Genomic DNA, 20,759 nt, shown 5'->3' with positions numbered 1-20,759 from the left:
TACAATGGGTGGCTTCGGACAATATAGATATTTTTAAAAAAAAAATGTATTGTATTGAAATAAAAAACCCCATACATTTATCGCAAATACAATATAATTTATTAAATATTCTAAAAAAAAAATTATTCACTTTTCTATAAACATGTCAACTTAAAATTTATTTTTACTTATTGTGTTGTCATTTTTTTTATAACTAACACATTTTAAATATCATTAGGATTATAATTCTTATATACGTACATTGTTGACATAATATGATCTGGGCATAGTTTATGTGTTGTCCGAAGTCACCCACGTTTGGTAATAATTAAGACGATTTAACACTACAGTGTGATATCAAGTTACTTAACAATTTGCACATATAGGTACCAATTACCATTGATTTTATAGTATATTATAAAATCAATGCAATTACCAATTAACACAGACAAGTTAACGGGTATAGGTACCCGAAAACCGCAATCAAATAATTATAATTGCTGTTGTGTTACAGTAGTCAATGTAGTTATGAAATTTAAAAATACAAAAATATAATATTTTGTATTTACCTCCATAACATGTACTATGACACCGTTATGTCATCAATAAATATTATTTTCTATGGAGGTTATAATAGATATTAACGTAGAGTATCAGTTTTCAACTTTTAATAAACGCGTTTAATAAAAGTTAATACACGTTTTAATCCACGCGTGTATTCTAAAATTATAAGATAACTAAAAAACATGGTGTTGTCCGAAGTCACCCCTTTTTACGGTAGTCATTAGTACAAGAATCTTTGATTCGGACATTTTTAAGGCCACTCCCTGCGGACAAAGTCTGCGCACGCCTATGGCTATAAGCCTATAATATAACAATTATAGAAAATGTATGTCAGAATACAAATTCTTGGGTCACATGTCTAAGGCTGATGGAGATAATGTTAAGTTGAGAATGGTAAACTCACCAATTACGAAAAAACAACGGGAAATGCCTTCAAAATCGAAGAAAATAAAGCGTTTAAAAAAACACACACACATCAGTGTAAAATCAATACATTAGAAATAATCCTAAAAAATGTTTAAACAAAAATAATTTTTATTATTCAACTTTCGTCTATAGATAAAATAAATGTACATAACAAAAACCTAATTCTATAAAAACTGAATTTCATTTGAATTTAATATGATTGGGTGGTATTTATTACACAATCAAATAGGACTACAGTCTAAGGTTATAACTTATAACTAATATGTACATTATATAATTTTAGTCGATTAGGTAATACTCGCTATCCGCTTATTACAAAAGCATTCTGGAATAGAAATATTTTCATTGCTATTAAACAGTTGAAGGAGAAGCAATACAATCATTAATGTAAAGTATACGCAACAACAACGCCAGACAGAGAGCATTGAAGCTACTACACAACGGGCGATCGTCGTCGACAGAGTGGTTTTGCTTATGCCCAAGCATATAGGTATTTAAACGTTTACGATGAAGTGATACTGTGATAGCGTTTTCTAAGTCGAGAACCCTTACTGCAATGAATGATGATTGGACGTTTTCATACATAATTTGATGTTTATAGTTTATTTTTCTTGAGTAATGGGTCATACAACAATAATAGTAACGAATTTAAAAACATTTGGTATGAACACTTAGTGTATGTCTTTTACAGTTACCGCTTGATGTAAACTTTTTTTCACAATGACCGCACTTGAATGGTCTTTCGCCGGTGTGCGTTCTATTATGTTTAGCCAAAGTTGACCCTAGAGAAAATGATCGGCCACAAACGTTGCAGGCATATGGTTTCTCACCGGTGTGCGTTCTATTATGTGTGACCAAACTTGACCTTTGCGCAAATGATCGGCCACAAACGTTGCACGCATATGGTTTCTCACCGGTGTGCGTTCTATTATGTGAAACCAAATTTGACCTTTGAAAAAATGATCGGCCACAAACGTTGCACGCATATGGTTTCTCACCGGTGTGCGTTCTAGTATGTGTAACCAAAATTGACCTTTGCGCAAATGATCGGCCACAAACGTTGCACGCATATGGTTTCTCACCGGTGTGCGTTCTATTATGTGTGACCAAACTTGACCTTTGCGCAAATGATCGGCCACAAACGTTGCACGCATATGGTTTCTCACCGGTGTGCATTCTTTTATGTCTAGCCAAAGTTGACCCTTGCGAAAATGATCGGCCACAAAAGTTGCACGCATATGGTTTCTCACCGGTGTGCATTATTTGATGTCTAGCCAAAATGGATCTATAGGTAAACGTTTTAAAGCAAACGTTGCACTGGAGAGGAGTGTTTCCAGTGAGAACATTTTTGTGACCATGTACACCGTAGGCGTTGTTAGCCGTTTGATTAGAATATTGGCCAAAATACATACCTGTGTCGGCCATGGTGCAATATTCCGACGTCTGATCGTCCAAAGAATCAAAAAATTCTAATTTCTTAGTCCCGCCTTCGACATTATAATTATTACCAACATATGTCTCCACATTCGTATCCACTGATTGAAGGGGATCGTTTTTCGAATATTCTTTATCAGGCGTCCGTCGTTTACGTTTTTTCGGTGACATTACTTCTTTACTATTTACAACCTATTAAATATTAATTCAAAATATTCATTAGATAATCTCAAATTGCATACATGGTATAGTTAAGAAAACTTCCTAAACTGCTGTGAAAATTTGAATTCAATAATATAATATCATTGTATAAGAAAAACGATCCTGAGCGAAGACAGTCAGTCGTCAGACAACCTATGATATTACTAAGTATATTTGATGATATTATTGTGATTAAAGTATTTAAATTTGGAACATTGTTTTAAAATTTCAATCCTTAGCTATAAGAGTTGAACATTTTATAATTTTTTTTATAACACAATTAATTTTAAATTTTAGATTTGATACATTTTGTCAAAATTTAAACTAAAAATGTTTAAAAAAAAAATTGTGCATATGTATTTTTAATATGTGTGAACTGTTATTGTGACAATATATCAGGAGCCTCGTACTAAATTTTCACGCTTTTTTACCTCAGCAAATCAATTTTATTAACTATAGAAAAAAATAAAAAAAAAATTTTAATTTGAAATTTCCTACAAACAGCTCAAAACGAAGCAAAATATTTTGAAAATTATACCAAGTATAGAAATTGGAAAATAAAGATATGGTGTAAATTATACAGCATCTACAGTTATTCGTTTTTGAATTACAACAAAATCGCTACATGAGAAATCGAGAGAATATCCTGTTATAAAAACACACATAAAAATGTAATTTCACTTTCCGGTAGAAATTTTTTTTTTATATATATATATATGGACAAGCTTATGAGGAATTTTTTAATAAATTTTCAAATCAAAAATTTTTTTTATGAATTTTATTATGAGTTCAAAATAATTGGCACTTTTTCGTGATTTTTATGTATTTCACAAAAATTCTAAATGTAAATTCTTATAAAAAATATTGTGTATATGTTTTTTTAAATATTTTTCGACTGCCATCGTAACAATATATTAGGAATTTTGTATTAAATTTTAAAACTTTTTGACCCAACAATTAAATTTGGTTGACATTTAAAAAAAAAAAATAATTTGGAAACTTAAATGTCCGTAGCAGTTTAAAACAAGTCAAAATATTTTGTATCCACGGTAATTTGTGTTAAGAGTTACACAAAATCAAATTTATTGAAAACCGGTTGTACGTAAAAATTCCCATTTAGGCCTAAGGTACCAATTAGCTTCACTATCCTATCAGAAAAGATAATTTAAAAAAGGTGGGCAAGTGGGTGTCACTCTGCTGTACAGTAGGTTACAAGTGGGTCAGTGTAATGAATGGTGTTAAATTTGAATTCAATGATATTATAACATTGTATAAGAAAAACGATTCTGAGCGAAGACGGTGAGTCAGCCTATTACTAATATTACTAAGTATATATTTAATGATATTATTTTGAATAAAGTAATTTATATATAACCTATTTACACGGAACCTTGTTTTTAAATTTTCAATCCTTAGATATAAGAATAGAACATTTTTAACTACAAGATAATTATTAAATTTTAAATTTAATAAATTTTGTCAAAATTTGAACTTTAAATGCTTGTACAAAAAATTGTGCCTATGTATTTTTAATATTTTTCAACTGCTATTAGAACGATATATCAGGAGCCTTATATTAAATTTTCACGCTTTTTTACCCAACAAATAAAATTTTATTGATATTTATAAAAAAAAAACTAAAAAAATTGAAAACAGACAATGTCCGCAAACAGCTCAAAAAGAGTCAAATTATTTTCAAAATGTTATCGTGTATAGAAAATGCACATACAAACATTCGGTGAAATGTTCAAGTATCTACAGTCATACGTTTTTTAATTACAACAAAATAAGAAAATTGTTACATGAGATATCGAGTGAATATCAAATATTGTAAAAATATGAATTTCAAACGCTCATAATAATTTTATTTTATTTTCTTGTAGACTTTTTTTTGATAAAGGAAGACAAACTTATGAGTAACTTAAAGAAAAATGTTTAAGAATTCTCAACTCAAAATAATTTGCTAATTTTCGTGATTTTTCCGTATTTTGTCAAAATTTGAACTTTAAATGCTTATAAAAAAAATTGTGACTGTACTTTTAATTTTTTTATCTGCCTTTGAAACAATACAGTAGGAGACGTCTATAAAAATGTTCAAGTTTTTTTAACCAAGAAATAAAATTGTATTGATATTTAAAGAAAAAAAACTAAAAATAATGGAAACTGAAAATTCCTGTAAACAGCTCAAAATAAATCAAAATATTTGGAAAATGGGATGGTGTATAGAAAATGCTAATATAAACATTCCGTCAATATTTCATGTACCTACGGTCATTTTTTATAGAGTTACACCAAAAACCAAAATCGATTTTCTCGAAAACAGATTTTGCGTAAAAATTCCAGTTTTTCCTTAATTTTTCTTTTGTTTTTCACGTTGCTTTTGAAAACTGCTGGGAAATTTTTACTTAAGTTACTAAAGTTTTTATTGAAGAAAATCCAAGCACTTTTACTGTCCTAAAAGGTGATGACAGACACAAAAATAAAATAATAAAAAAAAAAACACACATCATTGTAACATCAATACATTCATCTCTTCGCTCAAAATCTAAAAGCACATCATTGTAAAACCAATATTCATCACTCTACTCAGAATCTAAAATATTAAAAAACAAATGCAAACCTTAATAGATTTTTTCGTAACTTTCCTTTTTTTTTCCAATAATTTTTGAAATCTACAATAGAATAAAATAATTATTTTTTTCACTGCAACACAATTTCGTAATAAATAGAACTATAAGTATATCATACACAACATGTAAATTTTATTTACATAAATTATAATTTATTACAGACTAAAATTATGACCTGATTTTACTCATTTTCTTACTCACAATTCAGGGTACTGTTCATGGACTTTTGAAATTCTTGAATTGTATGGAGTGTAAATCATAGCAGAACCTATTAAATTAAAATAATGCATATAGAACGTTTCAATACAACACAATACAATTATATTTAATATAAATTAAATTAAATAACTTTACTTTAATGTTTACCATTATTCTCTCTACTACTCTCTCAAATGTGATTTATTAAACTAATTAGATAGTATTAGTAGACAAGAAGTCTTAAATATACAACCCAGACGATTAAAAAATATTTTTAACAGTTGTCCTACATTTCACAATTTAATTTGAAGAAATACAATAGCTAGAGGTATGTCTATTTGTCAAATATGTGATCATATTGATAACAAAAATTTAATTTTGTTAAGAATACAACAAATATTGAAATATATGTCAGAAAATAAATATAATTTATCAATATATATCTTAAAAATTAAAACGTACTGTAAGAATTTAAGTTACATTTTCTGTTCCCTTCGCCATAATTTGTTAATAAAAAATACATAATATGATTTTGATAGCCATGATATAATATGCGATAAAATAAAACACTAAAAGCATCCCTAAAGTGCCTCTTGTTAATAACTATGTATCAAATTTACTCATTTTACTAATTTGTATTGTATAGATTGTAAATGAAATGTTTAATAAATATAAATAAAAAAGTATTTATAAATTATAAAATAAATAGAGATAAATACATTTATGCAATTATGCACTAATACAATGTTGATTCTATTTTTAGTAAAATCCTAGTTCCATATAATTTGGACTAGTGAGATCCAATATGTTCATTACTTTTAATATGTTTTAAACAAAATTTTGCACTCACAACACAAAAATTATTTTTGTAGACGGCATAATATTATACAATTTGATCATAGATATTTAAAATATAAAATTATTAAACTTCCAATATCACTTGATATCTTCTGGGACTTTTGTTGTGCTAAATGTGAGTAGCATAAATTACAAAACATTGTCTTCGAAAAATATATATTTAAAATGACAATATTACCATTGTAAATCTCATTTGGCTGTTCTTCAGTTATAACTTTATTCAGGTATTCCATATTTTTAAGAAATGTTTGTATAGATTCATATTTTGACGATTCAGTATATTCTTTTATTGCAATCTAAAATTAAATGTTTAAGAATATAATTATAAATTATAGAATTGTTCTTTTGCAAAAATGGCCAACAACTTTCAAAGTCTACCTTATCAGCATTAGACTAATATATCTTAAAATTCAAATAAATTACAAAAATAAATTAATTAAAAAATTAAATACCTTAGAATTTGTCTTCTTTTTTAAAGGAGTTTTTAACCTAAAACAAATAGACAGTTATTCATTAAATATTAAAGTAAAATAATAAACATATGTTTCAATATTCTAATATTTACAAGGTATTGAAACAGAAGAAAATACAAAATTTGAAATTTGTCACAAATAAATATATCTCAACTAATTTATAACACTGTATATGTTTTAATGGTCTATTTATAAGCATTAATTGAAAGTTGATAACCCAAAATTATATAACCTTTTAATATTATACTTACAAAACATTAACATATTCTATATCTGATAAGGCGGACGAATCTAAAAAACAAATGTAATTAACTCTCATTATCCATATAATAAATTGGTAAAATACTAAAAACTAATAATATAGAAAAAAAATATATAATGATAATAAATATATTTATACATACATAGATAACAAATATATTAATAATATTCTAATAATAACATCATAGCAATAATAAAAAGAAACAGACCTTTGTATAAATTAGAATCCTCTGTTTCGTCTTTATCCAAATGTTTGTAATTGTCATGAACAGTCTCATCAAAATACTTTCCTACATTCAATGTAGCTTTACTGTTTGTCGAATCTTTATCATTTTGTACCTAAAGAAAACAAACAGTCTTTTAGGTATCTAATATTTTCTAATTTTAATGTCAAAACTAACCATTTTTTTATCTCCTTTATTTTTCTTCTTCTTTTTTTTAAATCTACAATTAGACACAATAAAATACAGTACCGAACAATAAATTATTTTAATATACAGGTTATACAAATTTAATTTAATTATTTATCATTAACTGTACAATAAATAAAAAATGAGTATATAAAGCAATTTTAACTTTCATAGGTACTTACAAAAAGTCACTTTCCGAAGCATTGGCAATAGGAATCCTTGTCAATTCATCTAAATATATAAACCAATACATTAAATAATAATCTAATAATAACATCATAGCAACAATAAAAAGAAACGGACCTTTGTTTAGATTAGAATCCCTTGTTTCGTCTTTATCCAAATGTTTGTAATTGTCATGAACGGTCTCATCAAAATACTTTCCTACATTCAATGTAGCTTTACTGTTTGTCGAATCTTTATCATTTTGTACCTAAAGAAAACAAACAGTCTTTTAGGTATCTAATATTTTCTAATTTTAATGTCAAAACTAACCATTTTTCTATCTGATTTCTTTTTCTTCTTCTTTTTTTTAAATCTACAATTGGTCACAATAAAATACAATACCACACATTAAATTATTTTAATATACAACTTATACAAATTTAATTTAATTATTTATCATTAACTGTACAATAAATAAAAAATGAGTATATAAAGCAATTTTAACTTTCATAGGTACTTACAAAAAGTCACTTTCCGAAGCATTGGCAATAGGAATCCTTGTCAATTCATCTAAATATATAAACCAATACATTAAATAATAATCTAATAATAACATCATAGCAACAATAAAAAGAAACGGACCTTTGTTTAGATTAGAATCCCTTGTTTCGTCTTTATCCAAATGTTTGTAATTGTCATGAACGGTCTCATCAAAATACTTTCCTACATTCAATGTAGCTTTACTGTTTGTCGAATCTTTATCATTTTGTACCTAAAGAAAACAAACAGTCTTTTAGGTATCTAATATTTTCTAATTTTAATGTCAAAACTAACCATTTTTCTATCTGATTTCTTTTTCTTCTTCTTTTTTTTAAATCTACAATTAGACACAATAAAATACAGTACCACACAATAAATTATTTTAATATACAGGTTATACAAATTTAATTTAATTATTTATCATTAACTGTACAATAAATAAAAAATGAGTATATAAAGCAATTTTAACTTTCATAGGTACTTACAAAAAGTCACTTTCCGAAGCATTGGCAATAGGAATCCTTGTCAATTCATCTAAATATATAAACCAATACATTAAATAATAATCTAATAATAACATCATAGCAACAATAAAAAGAAACGGACCTTTGTTTAGATTAGAATCCCTTGTTTCGTCTTTATCCAAATGTTTGTAATTGTCATGAACGGTCTCATCAAAATACTTTCCTACATTCAATGTAGCTTTACTGTTTGTCGAATCTTTATCATTTTGTACCTAAAGAAAACAAACAGTCTTTTAGGTATCTAATATTTTCTAATTTTAATGTCAAAACTAACCATTTTTCTATCTGATTTCTTTTTCTTCTTCTTTTTTTTAAATCTACAATTGGTCACAATAAAATACAATACCACACATTAAATTATTTTAATATACAACTTATACAAATTTAATTTAATTATTTATCATTAACTGTACAATAAATAAAAAATGAGTATATAAAGCAATTTTAACTTTCATAGGTACTTACAAAAAGTCACTTTCCGAAGCATTGGCAATAGGAATCCTTGTCAATTCATCTAAATATATAAACCAATACATTAAATAATAATCTAATAATAACATCATAGCAACAATAAAAAGAAACGGACCTTTGTTTAGATTAGAATCCCTTGTTTCGTCTTTATCCAAATGTTTGTAATTGTCATGAACGGTCTCATCAAAATACTTTCCTACATTCAATGTAGCTTTACTGTTTGTCGAATCTTTATCATTTTGTACCTAAAGAAAACAAACAGTCTTTTAGGTATCTAATATTTTCTAATTTTAATGTCAAAACTAACCATTTTTCTATCTGATTTCTTTTTCTTCTTCTTTTTTTTAAATCTACAATTAGACACAATAAAATACAGTACCACACAATAAATTATTTTAATATACAGGTTATACAAATTTAATTTAATTATTTATCATTAACTGTACAATAAATAAAAAATGAGTATATAAAGCAATTTTAACTTTCATAGGTACTTACAAAAAGTCACTTTCCGAAGCATTGGCAATAGGAATCCTTGTCAATTCATCTAAATATATAAACCAATACATTAAATAATAATCTAATAATAACATCATAGCAACAATAAAAAGAAACGAACCTTTGTTTAGATTAGAATCCCTTGTTTCGTCTTTATCCAAATGTTTGTAATTGTCATGAACGGTCTCATCAAAATACTTTCCTACATTCAATGTAGCTTTACTGTTTGTCGAATCTTTATCATTTTGTACCTAAAGAAAACAAACAGTCTTTTAGGTATCTAATATTTTCTAATTTTAATGTCAAAACTAACCATTTTTCTATCTGATTTCTTTTTCTTCTTCTTTTTTTTAAATCTACAATTGGCCACAATAAAATACAATACCACACATTAAATTATTTTAATATACAACTTATACAAATTTAATTTAATTATTTATCATTAACTGTACGATAAATAAAAAATGATTATATAAAGCAATTTTAACTTTCATAGGTTCTTACAAAAAGTCACTTTCCGAAGCATTGGCAATAGGAATCCTTGTCAATTCATCTAAATATATAAACCAATACATTAAATAATAATCTAATAATAACATCATAGCAACAATAAAAAGAAACGGACCTTTGTTTAGATTAGAATCCCTTGTTTCGTCTTTATCCAAATGTTTGTAATTGTCATGAACGGTCTCATCAAAATACTTTCCTACATTCAATGTAGCTTTATTGTTTGTCGAATCTTTATCATTTTGTACCTAAAGAAAACAAACAGTCTTTTAGGTATCTAATATTTTCTAATTTTAATGTCAAAACTAACCATTTTTCTATCTGATTTCTTTTTCTTCTTCTTTTTTTTAAATCTACAATTAGACACAATAAAATACAGTACCACACAATAAATTATTTTAATATACAGGTTATACAAATGTAATTTAATTATTTATCATTAACTGTACAATAAATAAAAAATGAGTATATAAAGCAATTTTAACTTTCATAGGTACTTACAAAAAGTCACTTTCCGAAGCATTGGCAATAGGAATCCTTGTCAATTCATCTAAATATATAAACCAATACATTAAATAATAATCTAATAATAACATCATAGCAACAATAAAAAGAAACGAACCTTTGTTTAGATTAGAATCCCTTGTTTCGTCTTTATCCAAATGTTTGTAATTGTCATGAACGGTCTCATCAAAATACTTTCCTACATTCAATGTAGCTTTACTGTTTGTCGAATCTTTATCATTTTGTACCTAAAGAAAACAAACAGTCTTTTAGGTATCTAATATTTTCTAATTTTAATGTCAAAACTAACCATTTTTCTATCTGATTTCTTTTTCTTCTTCTTTTTTTTAAATCTACAATTAGACACAATAAAATACAGTACCACACAATAAATTATTTTAATATACAGGTTATACAAATGTAATTTAATTATTTATCATTAACTGTACAATAAATAAAAAATGAGTATATAAAGCAATTTTAACTTTCATAGGTACTTACAAAAAGTCACTTTCCGAAGCATTGGCAATAGGAATCCTTGTCAATTCATCTAAATATATAAACCAATACATTAAATAATAATCTAATAATAACATCATAGCAACAATAAAAAGAAACGAACCTTTGTTTAGATTAGAATCCCTTGTTTCGTCTTTATCCAAATGTTTGTAATTGTCATGAACGGTCTCATCAAAATACTTTCCTACATTCAATGTAGCTTTACTGTTTGTCGAATCTTTATCATTTTGTACCTAAAGAAAACAAACAGTCTTTTAGGTATCTAATATTTTCTAATTTTAATGTCAAAACTAACCATTTTTCTATCTGATTTCTTTTTCTTCTTCTTTTTTTTAAATCTACAATTAGACACAATAAAATACAGTACCACACAATAAATTATTTTAATATACAGGTTATACAAATGTAATTTAATTATTTATCATTAACTGTACAATAAATAAAAAATGAGTATATAAAGCAATTTTAACTTTCATAGGTACTTACAAAAAGTCACTTTCCGAAGCATTGGCAATAGGAATCCTTGTCAATTCATCTAAATATATAAACCAATACATTAAATAATAATCTAATAATAACATCATAGCAACAATAAAAAGAAACGAACCTTTGTTTAGATTAGAATCCCTTGTTTCGTCTTTATCCAAATGTTTGTAATTGTCATGAACGGTCTCATCAAAATACTTTCCTACATTCAATGTAGCTTTACTGTTTGTCGAATCTTTATCATTTTGTACCTAAAGAAAACAAACAGTCTTTTAGGTATCTAATATTTTCTAATTTTAATGTCAAAACTAACCATTTTTCTATCTGATTTCTTTTTCTTCTTCTTTTTTTTAAATCTACAATTAGACACAATAAAATACAGTACCACACAATAAATTATTTTAATATACAGGTTATACAAATGTAATTTAATTATTTATCATTAACTGTACAATAAATAAAAAATGAGTATATAAAGCAATTTTAACTTTCATAGGTACTTACAAAAAGTCACTTTCCGAAGCATTGGCAATAGGAATCCTTGTCAATTCATCTAAATATATAAACCAATACATTAAATAATAATCTAATAATAACATCATAGCAACAATAAAAAGAAACGAACCTTTGTTTAGATTAGAATCCCTTGTTTCGTCTTTATCCAAATGTTTGTAATTGTCATGAACGGTCTCATCAAAATACTTTCCTACATTCAATGTAGCTTTACTGTTTGTCGAATCTTTATCATTTTGTACCTAAAGAAAACAAACAGTCTTTTAGGTATCTAATATTTTCTAATTTTAATGTCAAAACTAACCATTTTTCTATCTGATTTCTTTTTCTTCTTCTTTTTTTTAAATCTACAATTGGTCACAATAAAATACAATACCACACATTAAATTATTTTAATATACAACTTATACAAATTTAATTTAATTATTTATCATTAACTGTACAATAAATAAAAAATGAGTATATAAAGCAATTTTAACTTTCATAGGTACTTACAAAAAGTCACTTTCCGAAGCATTGGCAATAGGAATCCTTGTCAATTCATCTAAATATATAAACCAATACATTAAATAATAATCTAATAATAACATCATAGTAAAAAAAAAAAAAACAGAAATTCACCTTTGTTTAAATTAGAATCAACTGTTTTTTCCATATTCAAATCTGTGTCATTGTCATCAATGGTCTCAGTATACAACTTACTGGTCTTCAACATAGTTTTATCGGTTTTTAAATTTTCATTATTTTGTACCTAATGAAGATAATTTATTATTTTATATATAATTTTATTTGTTTTATGAAGATTACAAACCTGTTTTTTGTCTCTTTTCCTTTTTTTATTTTTTTTTAATCTAAAGAGAACATAACAATAAAATACAGTTTCAGACTAATTGCCTTTTTAAATCAATAAGATCGATAATTATACAAATGCACTCAAGCCATATAAACATAATTCTATATATCTCAATAATTTTAGTATGTAATTTTGTTTAGACTTAAAATAAAACCACAATACAATAATAAAATAGAATAATTATTTCTAAAAACCTTATAACACTATACTCTGTTCCATCTGCTTTCGCGCACGCCAACTGAGTCGCCTAACAATGCCTGACCCTTTTTGCGATGGCTATGAGTTCTGTAAGTGGCGGACAGTCATTGCCGGCCGTCGTCGGTGGTCTATGTTAACGTTCTCACCAATGTCTGGATTGTAGCGAGGATGCGCGGAAAAAACATGTTTTGGTCATCCAAGTGGTCCACTCTTAGATGGAACAGAGTATAATGTTTATCATTATTATATTAATATATATAACCTATAATAAATATATTATGTGTATATAAACTTAATATATTTTATAATAATGGTATATTATGTTTATTATGAATTATGATAAATACATAAATTCATCTATTTGCATGGTAGGTATATTTCATTTAAATTAATGAAGCTCTACTTAATTCTACATGGAGGGCAACTCAAATATAATTTTGAACTACCTGATCAACGGTGGCAATTTGTATATTTAAGTATGCACCGTAAAAATAATACTATGAATTAATTTAAACGTGCACAAAGTCAATATTATTTTGAAAATCGTTTTACAATATAATTATATATTCACCTTCAAGAATGTAATGAGGCCAATTAAAAAGTCATTAGTTGTTATAAACACAGGGAGGATTTAAAGATTTTCCATATATTTAATGACTTTTTGCAACTTATCAGGGATGGAAATTGCGGTTGACTTATCCATAACAGAATTTGGAGAAAAAAATGTACTTTCCATATTAAAGCATATTTTGGAATTATATTGGAAGTTGTGTAATTGTTTCATATGTGACCGAATTCAAATAATTTATCAAAGAAAATGTTTGTAATAATTATGTTTAAGTAAATAGTAAATATAAACATAAACATACAAATAAATTATTTGAAGTAAAAACACATATTTTCAGTATATTTAACAAGTTTAAGTGAACATTTTAACGTTTTTTTAGAGCATATTAGAATCATATTTTAAACTTTTAAGAACCTAGAAATATGGTCTTGTGTTATAAATAATAGTAAAACAATTTTTAATGTTAAATGGAATTTAATGATGAGCTTATGCACTTCATTGTAATTTTATTTTATAATTGACAATAATGAACAGTAATTAAAACAGGTATTCAAATGTTTGTAAAAGACATACTTAACTAAATCTCTACACAACTAATAGTGTATACCGGAAGAGTTATTTTTATATTTAAAATAAATACTAAATTATTTCATTAGGAAAATAATTATAAAATGATTACACAACACAATTATAAAAAAAATGATAATTAAGATATTTATTAATTATCATTATTCTTACAATAATATATATGAAGATAATATTTATTTCATATTAATATTCATAGATACTTACATTGTCAGTTCTTTTTCATTTTCTGAAGCATTAGAATAAAGAATACATTTTATCAATGCATCTAAACATCAAGATAAACTTATTAGATAATTTATTAATTGCTTAATAATTATATAGCAACAAAAACAACATACTTTTGTTTAAATTAGCCTCTGTTTTGTCTTTGTCATCACATATCGTAGTATAAAGCTTCTTTGCCTTCTTATCATGTAATATGGTGGTTAACTGAGTTGATGTCTATATTTATAATTTAAAATTTAGAATGTAGAGACAATGCCTAAAATACATTTCTGTACATATTATTTTAAGAATTCAATATAATAAACATACATTCCATTTCCCTGTATATTCTTCAAGATAAGTAGATGAAATTATATTTCTAGTTGATAGCTAAAGTAAAATAGATATATATATACATGAATATTAGTTTTAAGAATATACTTTATTTATTATTTAAGCACCTTATTTTTTTTCTTCATTTTTTTTTCAATCTTTATCTACAAAATAAAAACATTTATTAATTACAAAATTGAAATAGTATTTATTGTGAAATAATTATTCTATATTATACGAGCGTAATAAATTATTTATTAAAAACTCTATAGGGATTACTTATTAGTTAACTTTTTATACAATAACAAGTAATTTATTATACAACTATAAGAAAAATACTTTAATTTTACACATTATGTAACAACACTTAATATTATATAAGTAATCACATATGCATCCAACGCATTTGTTTTAATTTTTAGTCACCAAACTAAGGAAACGGAATCCACTGATTCAAGTTTGCCTTATTGTAGACCTGATTCACAAACCTTATAATATATTTATATCTAATAATAATCATTATTATGAAAAGGAATAATGTTGTATTAAGCATTTAATACAAGTAGAAGTTGACAGGATGTAGTAATAAGAAATGTTGGTAGGTATGTAAAAACTAGGTTAAAAAAACAATTATAAGTAACAAAACAAGGAGAATACCACAACAATCCAAATATTATAAATATTAAATATATTACATGTAACTAGGTTAAGACAACAATAATGTAATATAATAACAATTTAGTATAATTTAACCATAGGACAATCAATATTATTTGATAGTTATTCGATTTTAAGCTTAAGATATAAAGAACATGTCAGAACAGAAAAGGGGTCAGCGAGTGGTGATCGTGTGACTCGATCGCCACTGGACATTAAAGTTTAATAAAAGTGCTTATTATAATTAGAAGGTTCGTTTATTTGTGTACGTCTGTGATCGGGGTATACGACAATAAATATAGTAGAAATTAGAATAGTATTCATTATAATACCACTACACTAGGCACCAACAATCACAACTACATATAAAAACAATTAATAGGTCAAAAAATTAATTTCTTCCTTTAGGTTATTTTTTGTTTCTTATGTTTGCGGATTTCATGTCTTATAATATTTTATATTGTAACAAATAACAAAATCGTTTGTTATTGAGGCAATTCATCATCAATCTATATATTATAACCACAAATTAAATGACATAATTTAGGTGGACTAGTAGATACTTCTAAATTATGAATTACCTACATTATGAGGTACCTACATGAACAACAAATATATATAATATTTAATACATTTTTGTTTACCCAGGTCATTATAATTTGTAATCAGCCGGCATTAATTTGATTTTTGTCACTATATAACGAATGTAAAAGAAACTATAAATTACAAAAAAAATATATATATTTGTAATATACAATTCTAAACTTGTATATTTCTACACAGTACACGATATAACAATTAAATTAATTTTGTAAAACTAATATCACAGATAAAACGTCATAATTAAATGATAGCCATTGCCCATTGGGAATTTGGGAAATATTTGGAGCCAAATTTTAAAAATATTATATTGTTTAATTGTTATCACATACTACTGATTAACTCCATGTTATCTCTTTGATATACCGGGCAAGACTTGTTCTATGATAAGACCGGGGATTTTAGCACAGAATAGATTAAACTAGATTTTAGTACAATGTCTTATTCTGTGGTACAATCAAGGTGTATTGATAAGGTGTCGTCATTTGTTTGAAAACTTGATTGAAAATTTTACTACAGATAGTCGTCACCACCGGGAGTCGACCTAAAGAGGCCGATGAACGAACACTTTAGTGCACCAAAGCCATAGAAAATTGAAAATAAATTATGATTTAAGGAATAAAATTCAAAATTTTTCATTGCATAATGACTTCTATATCCTAAATTATTTACATGTATTTAAATACTTTCTTTTTATCAAATACAATTATTAATATTATTAAATATTGTCATTTTTATATTTCCTATTACAAAAAAATATATGAAAAATGTAAGAGTTAATTCCGGTGCACCGTAACTCCGCGCGGATCGTCGCCATTTTATAATATATCACCTTAACTCCGCATACAAGTTTTTTTTTCGAAACCTTAACTCCGCATACAGGATTTTTTTTTAACACCCTAACTCCGCACACGGTATAAAATATATCGTATTTATTATTGTATTAATTTATTTATTTCAAATACAATATATTATGTTATTAAAATGAAATAAAAATAATATTTTAGAATAAAAAGGTTCATGCATATCAATTATTATATAAGATAAATCTAAATAGTATAAAAATAATAATAATAAAGACATTGTCGTCGTCGGTAAAATAAAATAAAATATAAAATATTTAATGTAAATTAAAATTAAATTGCATTAAATGAAGCTAAACTCTTTACAAAATCAATTTGGTTGTCGTTATACAATTCTATTTTTTTATTTATAAATTGTATATAATGACATTTTTCACGAAGTATTTCCCAAATAGCTGTATATGTATCTTTATTTTTATTTGGAAGGCAGACAGAACACAACTGGTACCTACAAATACGTCATTACGATATGTGTGAATACTGGATAATTGGTGAAAAAATTTCGTACAGTATTTAAATATACCATCAACATATAAGGTCTGAGAATCACACATAAAATTTAAATTTAAATCACATGAAAATATTATTATATGATCTAATGGGTCATTTGTTATAACAAAATATTCGTCTTTCACCGTTATCGGCTTGGTGTTATTAATATAATCATGTACTTCAGAAATTGATTTTGGAAGTGTCGGAAAATTTCGTATGCGTTCACGAGAAAATATGCTATCTCTAATTAATTTTGTGTCTTTACATGTTTAAGTCGACGCTGCTTCTACATTATTAGCTATTTCAAGTTTTATTAACTTGGAAGGACGATCAGTAATATAATCAAGTCCCTTTCGTTTTATCCCGTTTCTAATCTTTTGTCGAATAATAATATTGGTGTCGATACTTTTATGTAGATGTGTCCCTGATTCCCGCGAAAAATTATAATCAACGCCAATCGTGTATAATTTTTCTGAACACGTTTTTTGTGAATGCGGTTGAATGCGGAGATACGGTTTGTACTTTTGTAGTGCGTTCGTGTTTTCGATACCTATGGTGCATGCGGAGTTACGGATTCACAAAATATTTTTATTCATGCGGAGCTGTGGTGCGTCCGTTAATTCACTTAATTATGATACATAATGTTTTCAAAGTATTACAATTAACAAATAATAATTAATTAATTAATTAATACATTGATTTTAAGTACAGTTCATAATATGTTGAATTTGAATTTAATGCTAGTATTCATATTACCTATGTGTTACCAAAATGCATATATTTTGAATACCTTTTTATAAGCATTTATTACTCAGTTTTACCTATCACCATTGATTTTATAATATATTATAGTATTCATAGTATTTTAGTATTTATAGTATATTATAAAATCAATGCTATTATCTATATATATTATTATATATTAACCGAGATCCTGAGGATAGAAACATATCTATATGCTAAATGGTTGATAGATTTATATGGTCATCCTAGATCAGAGCTTATTTTCTTTAGACTTTAAGCGTTTATGGAAAAAGTTTTAATACTTAAATTTTAATACTATTATTAATATTTTTCAAAAGTATATTAAAACATTAATTTACTTTACATTTTAATAATTTATCTGTGTGAAATAGTACATGTAATTTTAGTATATACCTAATCTAGAAAAAACAATTAATAATTTTGATTAACAGGGCCTCGACAGTTTTCATTAAATTTAGGGAGCCTTTTGACAAAAAATTTTGAGAAGCACTGTACTAGATTTCACTGTAAAATATGTAACTGGCTGTCCCGGTAAACGATTATGTTTTTTAATGTTGCATTTCAATTAAAAAACTTCGTATTATACATTTTTCACTTTTTATTTTTCTAACATAATTTGTAGTTATTGAAGAAATATATTATATACATAATTGACAAAAGTTGGTTGCTTAATACACAGTCAAATATTAACCAGAAGGCAATTGAAGTGAGGGATTACTTTGCCGACTATTTTATGGGACCCGGTGCCGTAGATTTTCAGTATAAAGTCTTATTAGCTGCTTATTTAAAAAAATACTTATTACTTCATTGTTTTATTATTTGTACATTAATAATAATTAACATTATTAATAATAAATTAATAACTGTAATAGGTTTAGTCTTTATAGTTGTGTACCTAATTAAAAATAATTACTAATAAATAATAATATATTATATTAATATTCCGACAGAAGAAAAGTAATAAATATAACATAAAATGTACCTATATACAAAAATATTTTTTTTGTGGTTTATAATTAACTAGCTGTCCCGCTCGACGTTGTACAGGAAAAAAATTTATATTTTTAATAAATATATTTGTACAAAATGTTTATACCATATTTCTTCTAATTATAATATTAATATAATATGTAACGAATTGCAACCATTTAGATTGACAAAAAAAAATTTCTGTGTCATGTGTGACCTACCCTTTATACCTATCTACAGCAGTTCAGCCTTTATGAGTTGAAAAATCGGGTAAAACACGAATGCGTACGTTTGTTTTTGGTGACACCTTTTAAGCTATACGATTGCGTATGATTTTACCTGATTTTCAACTACACGATTGCGTACGAACTATTTAGCGTTGTTGCCAATTTTCATTCTAGTATATAGGTAACACATGATTACACTAAAAGTAATTTATAAATACATTGCTTTTTTAATAATTATTTAGTTTTTATTACCAACGCTCATTGTTAATGATATCTGAATCGGCACATTTTATTTTTTAATAATTCATACACTGAATGCCTTATTTAATTTTGTTGGTTTTTATTTAAATGATTTATTTTAACATAATTTTACAAGCTTAAGAGTTTACATCGAAAGCAGACCGTAAACTGAAAATAACGCGACCCGGTGCGGCGACACCGACCGATATTTAAACAATTTATTGCTATTATTATTAAATTAAATATGGTATCGAACAATATCAAATAGGTATTCGATAGATATCGAAATCTCGTTATTTACGATTTATTTTTAAAAACCAACTAACTTTTATATTGATTATTAGAAAAGTCTACATGTACTGGATATTTTATTTGGTATATTGTAAAATTAATAAATTTGACAACGTTGCATACAATTCCATACGCAATAGTGTTTATTTTTTTTTCTTAAAGGTATTTGCTACCCATCTTCAAACATACGCAATCGTGTTGTCAAAAAGGACAAACGAACGCAATCGTGTTCTACCCGAAAAATAAAGCTGTAAACACTCGCCAATTTTCAATTTCCTATATTTCTCCTATAATCAATAGCAACCATTTATAAACAAAAATCTCTATCGAAAATTTCAAAATACCTGTTTGAGCACCTCTCCGGGATAAACCAACTGGGTCTAATTGTGAATTTAAACAATTAAAAAAAACCATTTCAGGAAAATTATTAGTAAAAACGTATTAAAATAAGTAGAGTTCTTTTCAAGATATGCTCGTACATAAAAGGGGCAGTGTTTCTCTACTATATTATGCATGTTATATACATATAAACCTTCCTCTTGAATCACTCTATCAATTAAAAAAAACCGCATTAAAATCCGTTGCGTAGTTCTAAAGATCTAAGCATACACACAGACAGCTACGGGACTTTGTTAAGATTAAAATGTATTATTATTTTTTTTTAATTTGAATATTTTCTATTTGTTTGTGTCCATAGCAACCATTAATAAATAAAAATGTCTATCGTAAATCACAAAATTCCTGTTTGAG

The 20,759-nt window shown here is 25.9% G+C and overlaps 1 protein-coding gene across 1 annotated transcript; it reads right to left on the bottom strand.

Moving 5' to 3' along the window:
- Positions 1-1,075: 1,075 nt before the first annotated feature.
- On the bottom strand, positions 1,076-16,445 carry LOC132935789 (repetitive organellar protein-like). Its single transcript, XM_061002409.1, has 46 exons — positions 16,207-16,445; positions 15,034-15,069; positions 14,903-14,962; positions 14,707-14,809; positions 14,573-14,633; positions 12,973-13,012; positions 12,783-12,912; positions 12,657-12,705; positions 12,466-12,508; positions 12,274-12,403; positions 12,153-12,201; positions 11,962-12,004; positions 11,770-11,899; positions 11,649-11,697; positions 11,458-11,500; positions 11,266-11,395; positions 11,145-11,193; positions 10,954-10,996; positions 10,762-10,891; positions 10,641-10,689; positions 10,450-10,492; positions 10,258-10,387; positions 10,137-10,185; positions 9,946-9,988; positions 9,754-9,883; positions 9,633-9,681; positions 9,442-9,484; positions 9,250-9,379; positions 9,129-9,177; positions 8,938-8,980; positions 8,746-8,875; positions 8,625-8,673; positions 8,434-8,476; positions 8,242-8,371; positions 8,121-8,169; positions 7,930-7,972; positions 7,738-7,867; positions 7,617-7,665; positions 7,426-7,468; positions 7,234-7,363; positions 7,015-7,054; positions 6,743-6,779; positions 6,469-6,586; positions 5,436-5,502; positions 5,225-5,276; positions 1,076-2,595 (listed from the first exon to the last, which is right to left on the bottom strand). The coding sequence occupies exons 1-46, from the start codon at positions 16,213-16,215 to the stop codon at positions 1,618-1,620; spliced, it is 4,173 nt and encodes a 1,390-aa protein (XP_060858392.1). The 5' UTR covers positions 16,216-16,445; the 3' UTR covers positions 1,076-1,617.
- Positions 16,446-20,759: the final 4,314 nt, after the last annotated feature.

Source organism: Metopolophium dirhodum, chromosome 1 (genome assembly GCF_019925205.1).
Source record: "Metopolophium dirhodum isolate CAU chromosome 1, ASM1992520v1, whole genome shotgun sequence".
Lineage (NCBI taxonomy): Eukaryota > Metazoa > Arthropoda > Insecta > Hemiptera > Aphididae > Metopolophium > Metopolophium dirhodum.
The sequence above is the reverse complement of the archived record's forward strand: the minus strand, read 5'-3'. Positions and strand labels throughout refer to the sequence as shown.

Coding starts and splice junctions, on each gene's coding strand:
- LOC132935789 (XM_061002409.1), bottom strand. Junction 10,388..10,449: donor AGAAATCAGATAGAAAAATG/GTTAGTTTTGAC, acceptor TGTTTTCTTTAG/GTACAAAATGATAAAGATTC. Junction 9,682..9,753: donor GGATTCTAATCTAAACAAAG/GTTCGTTTCTTT, acceptor TTATATATTTAG/ATGAATTGACAAGGATTCCT.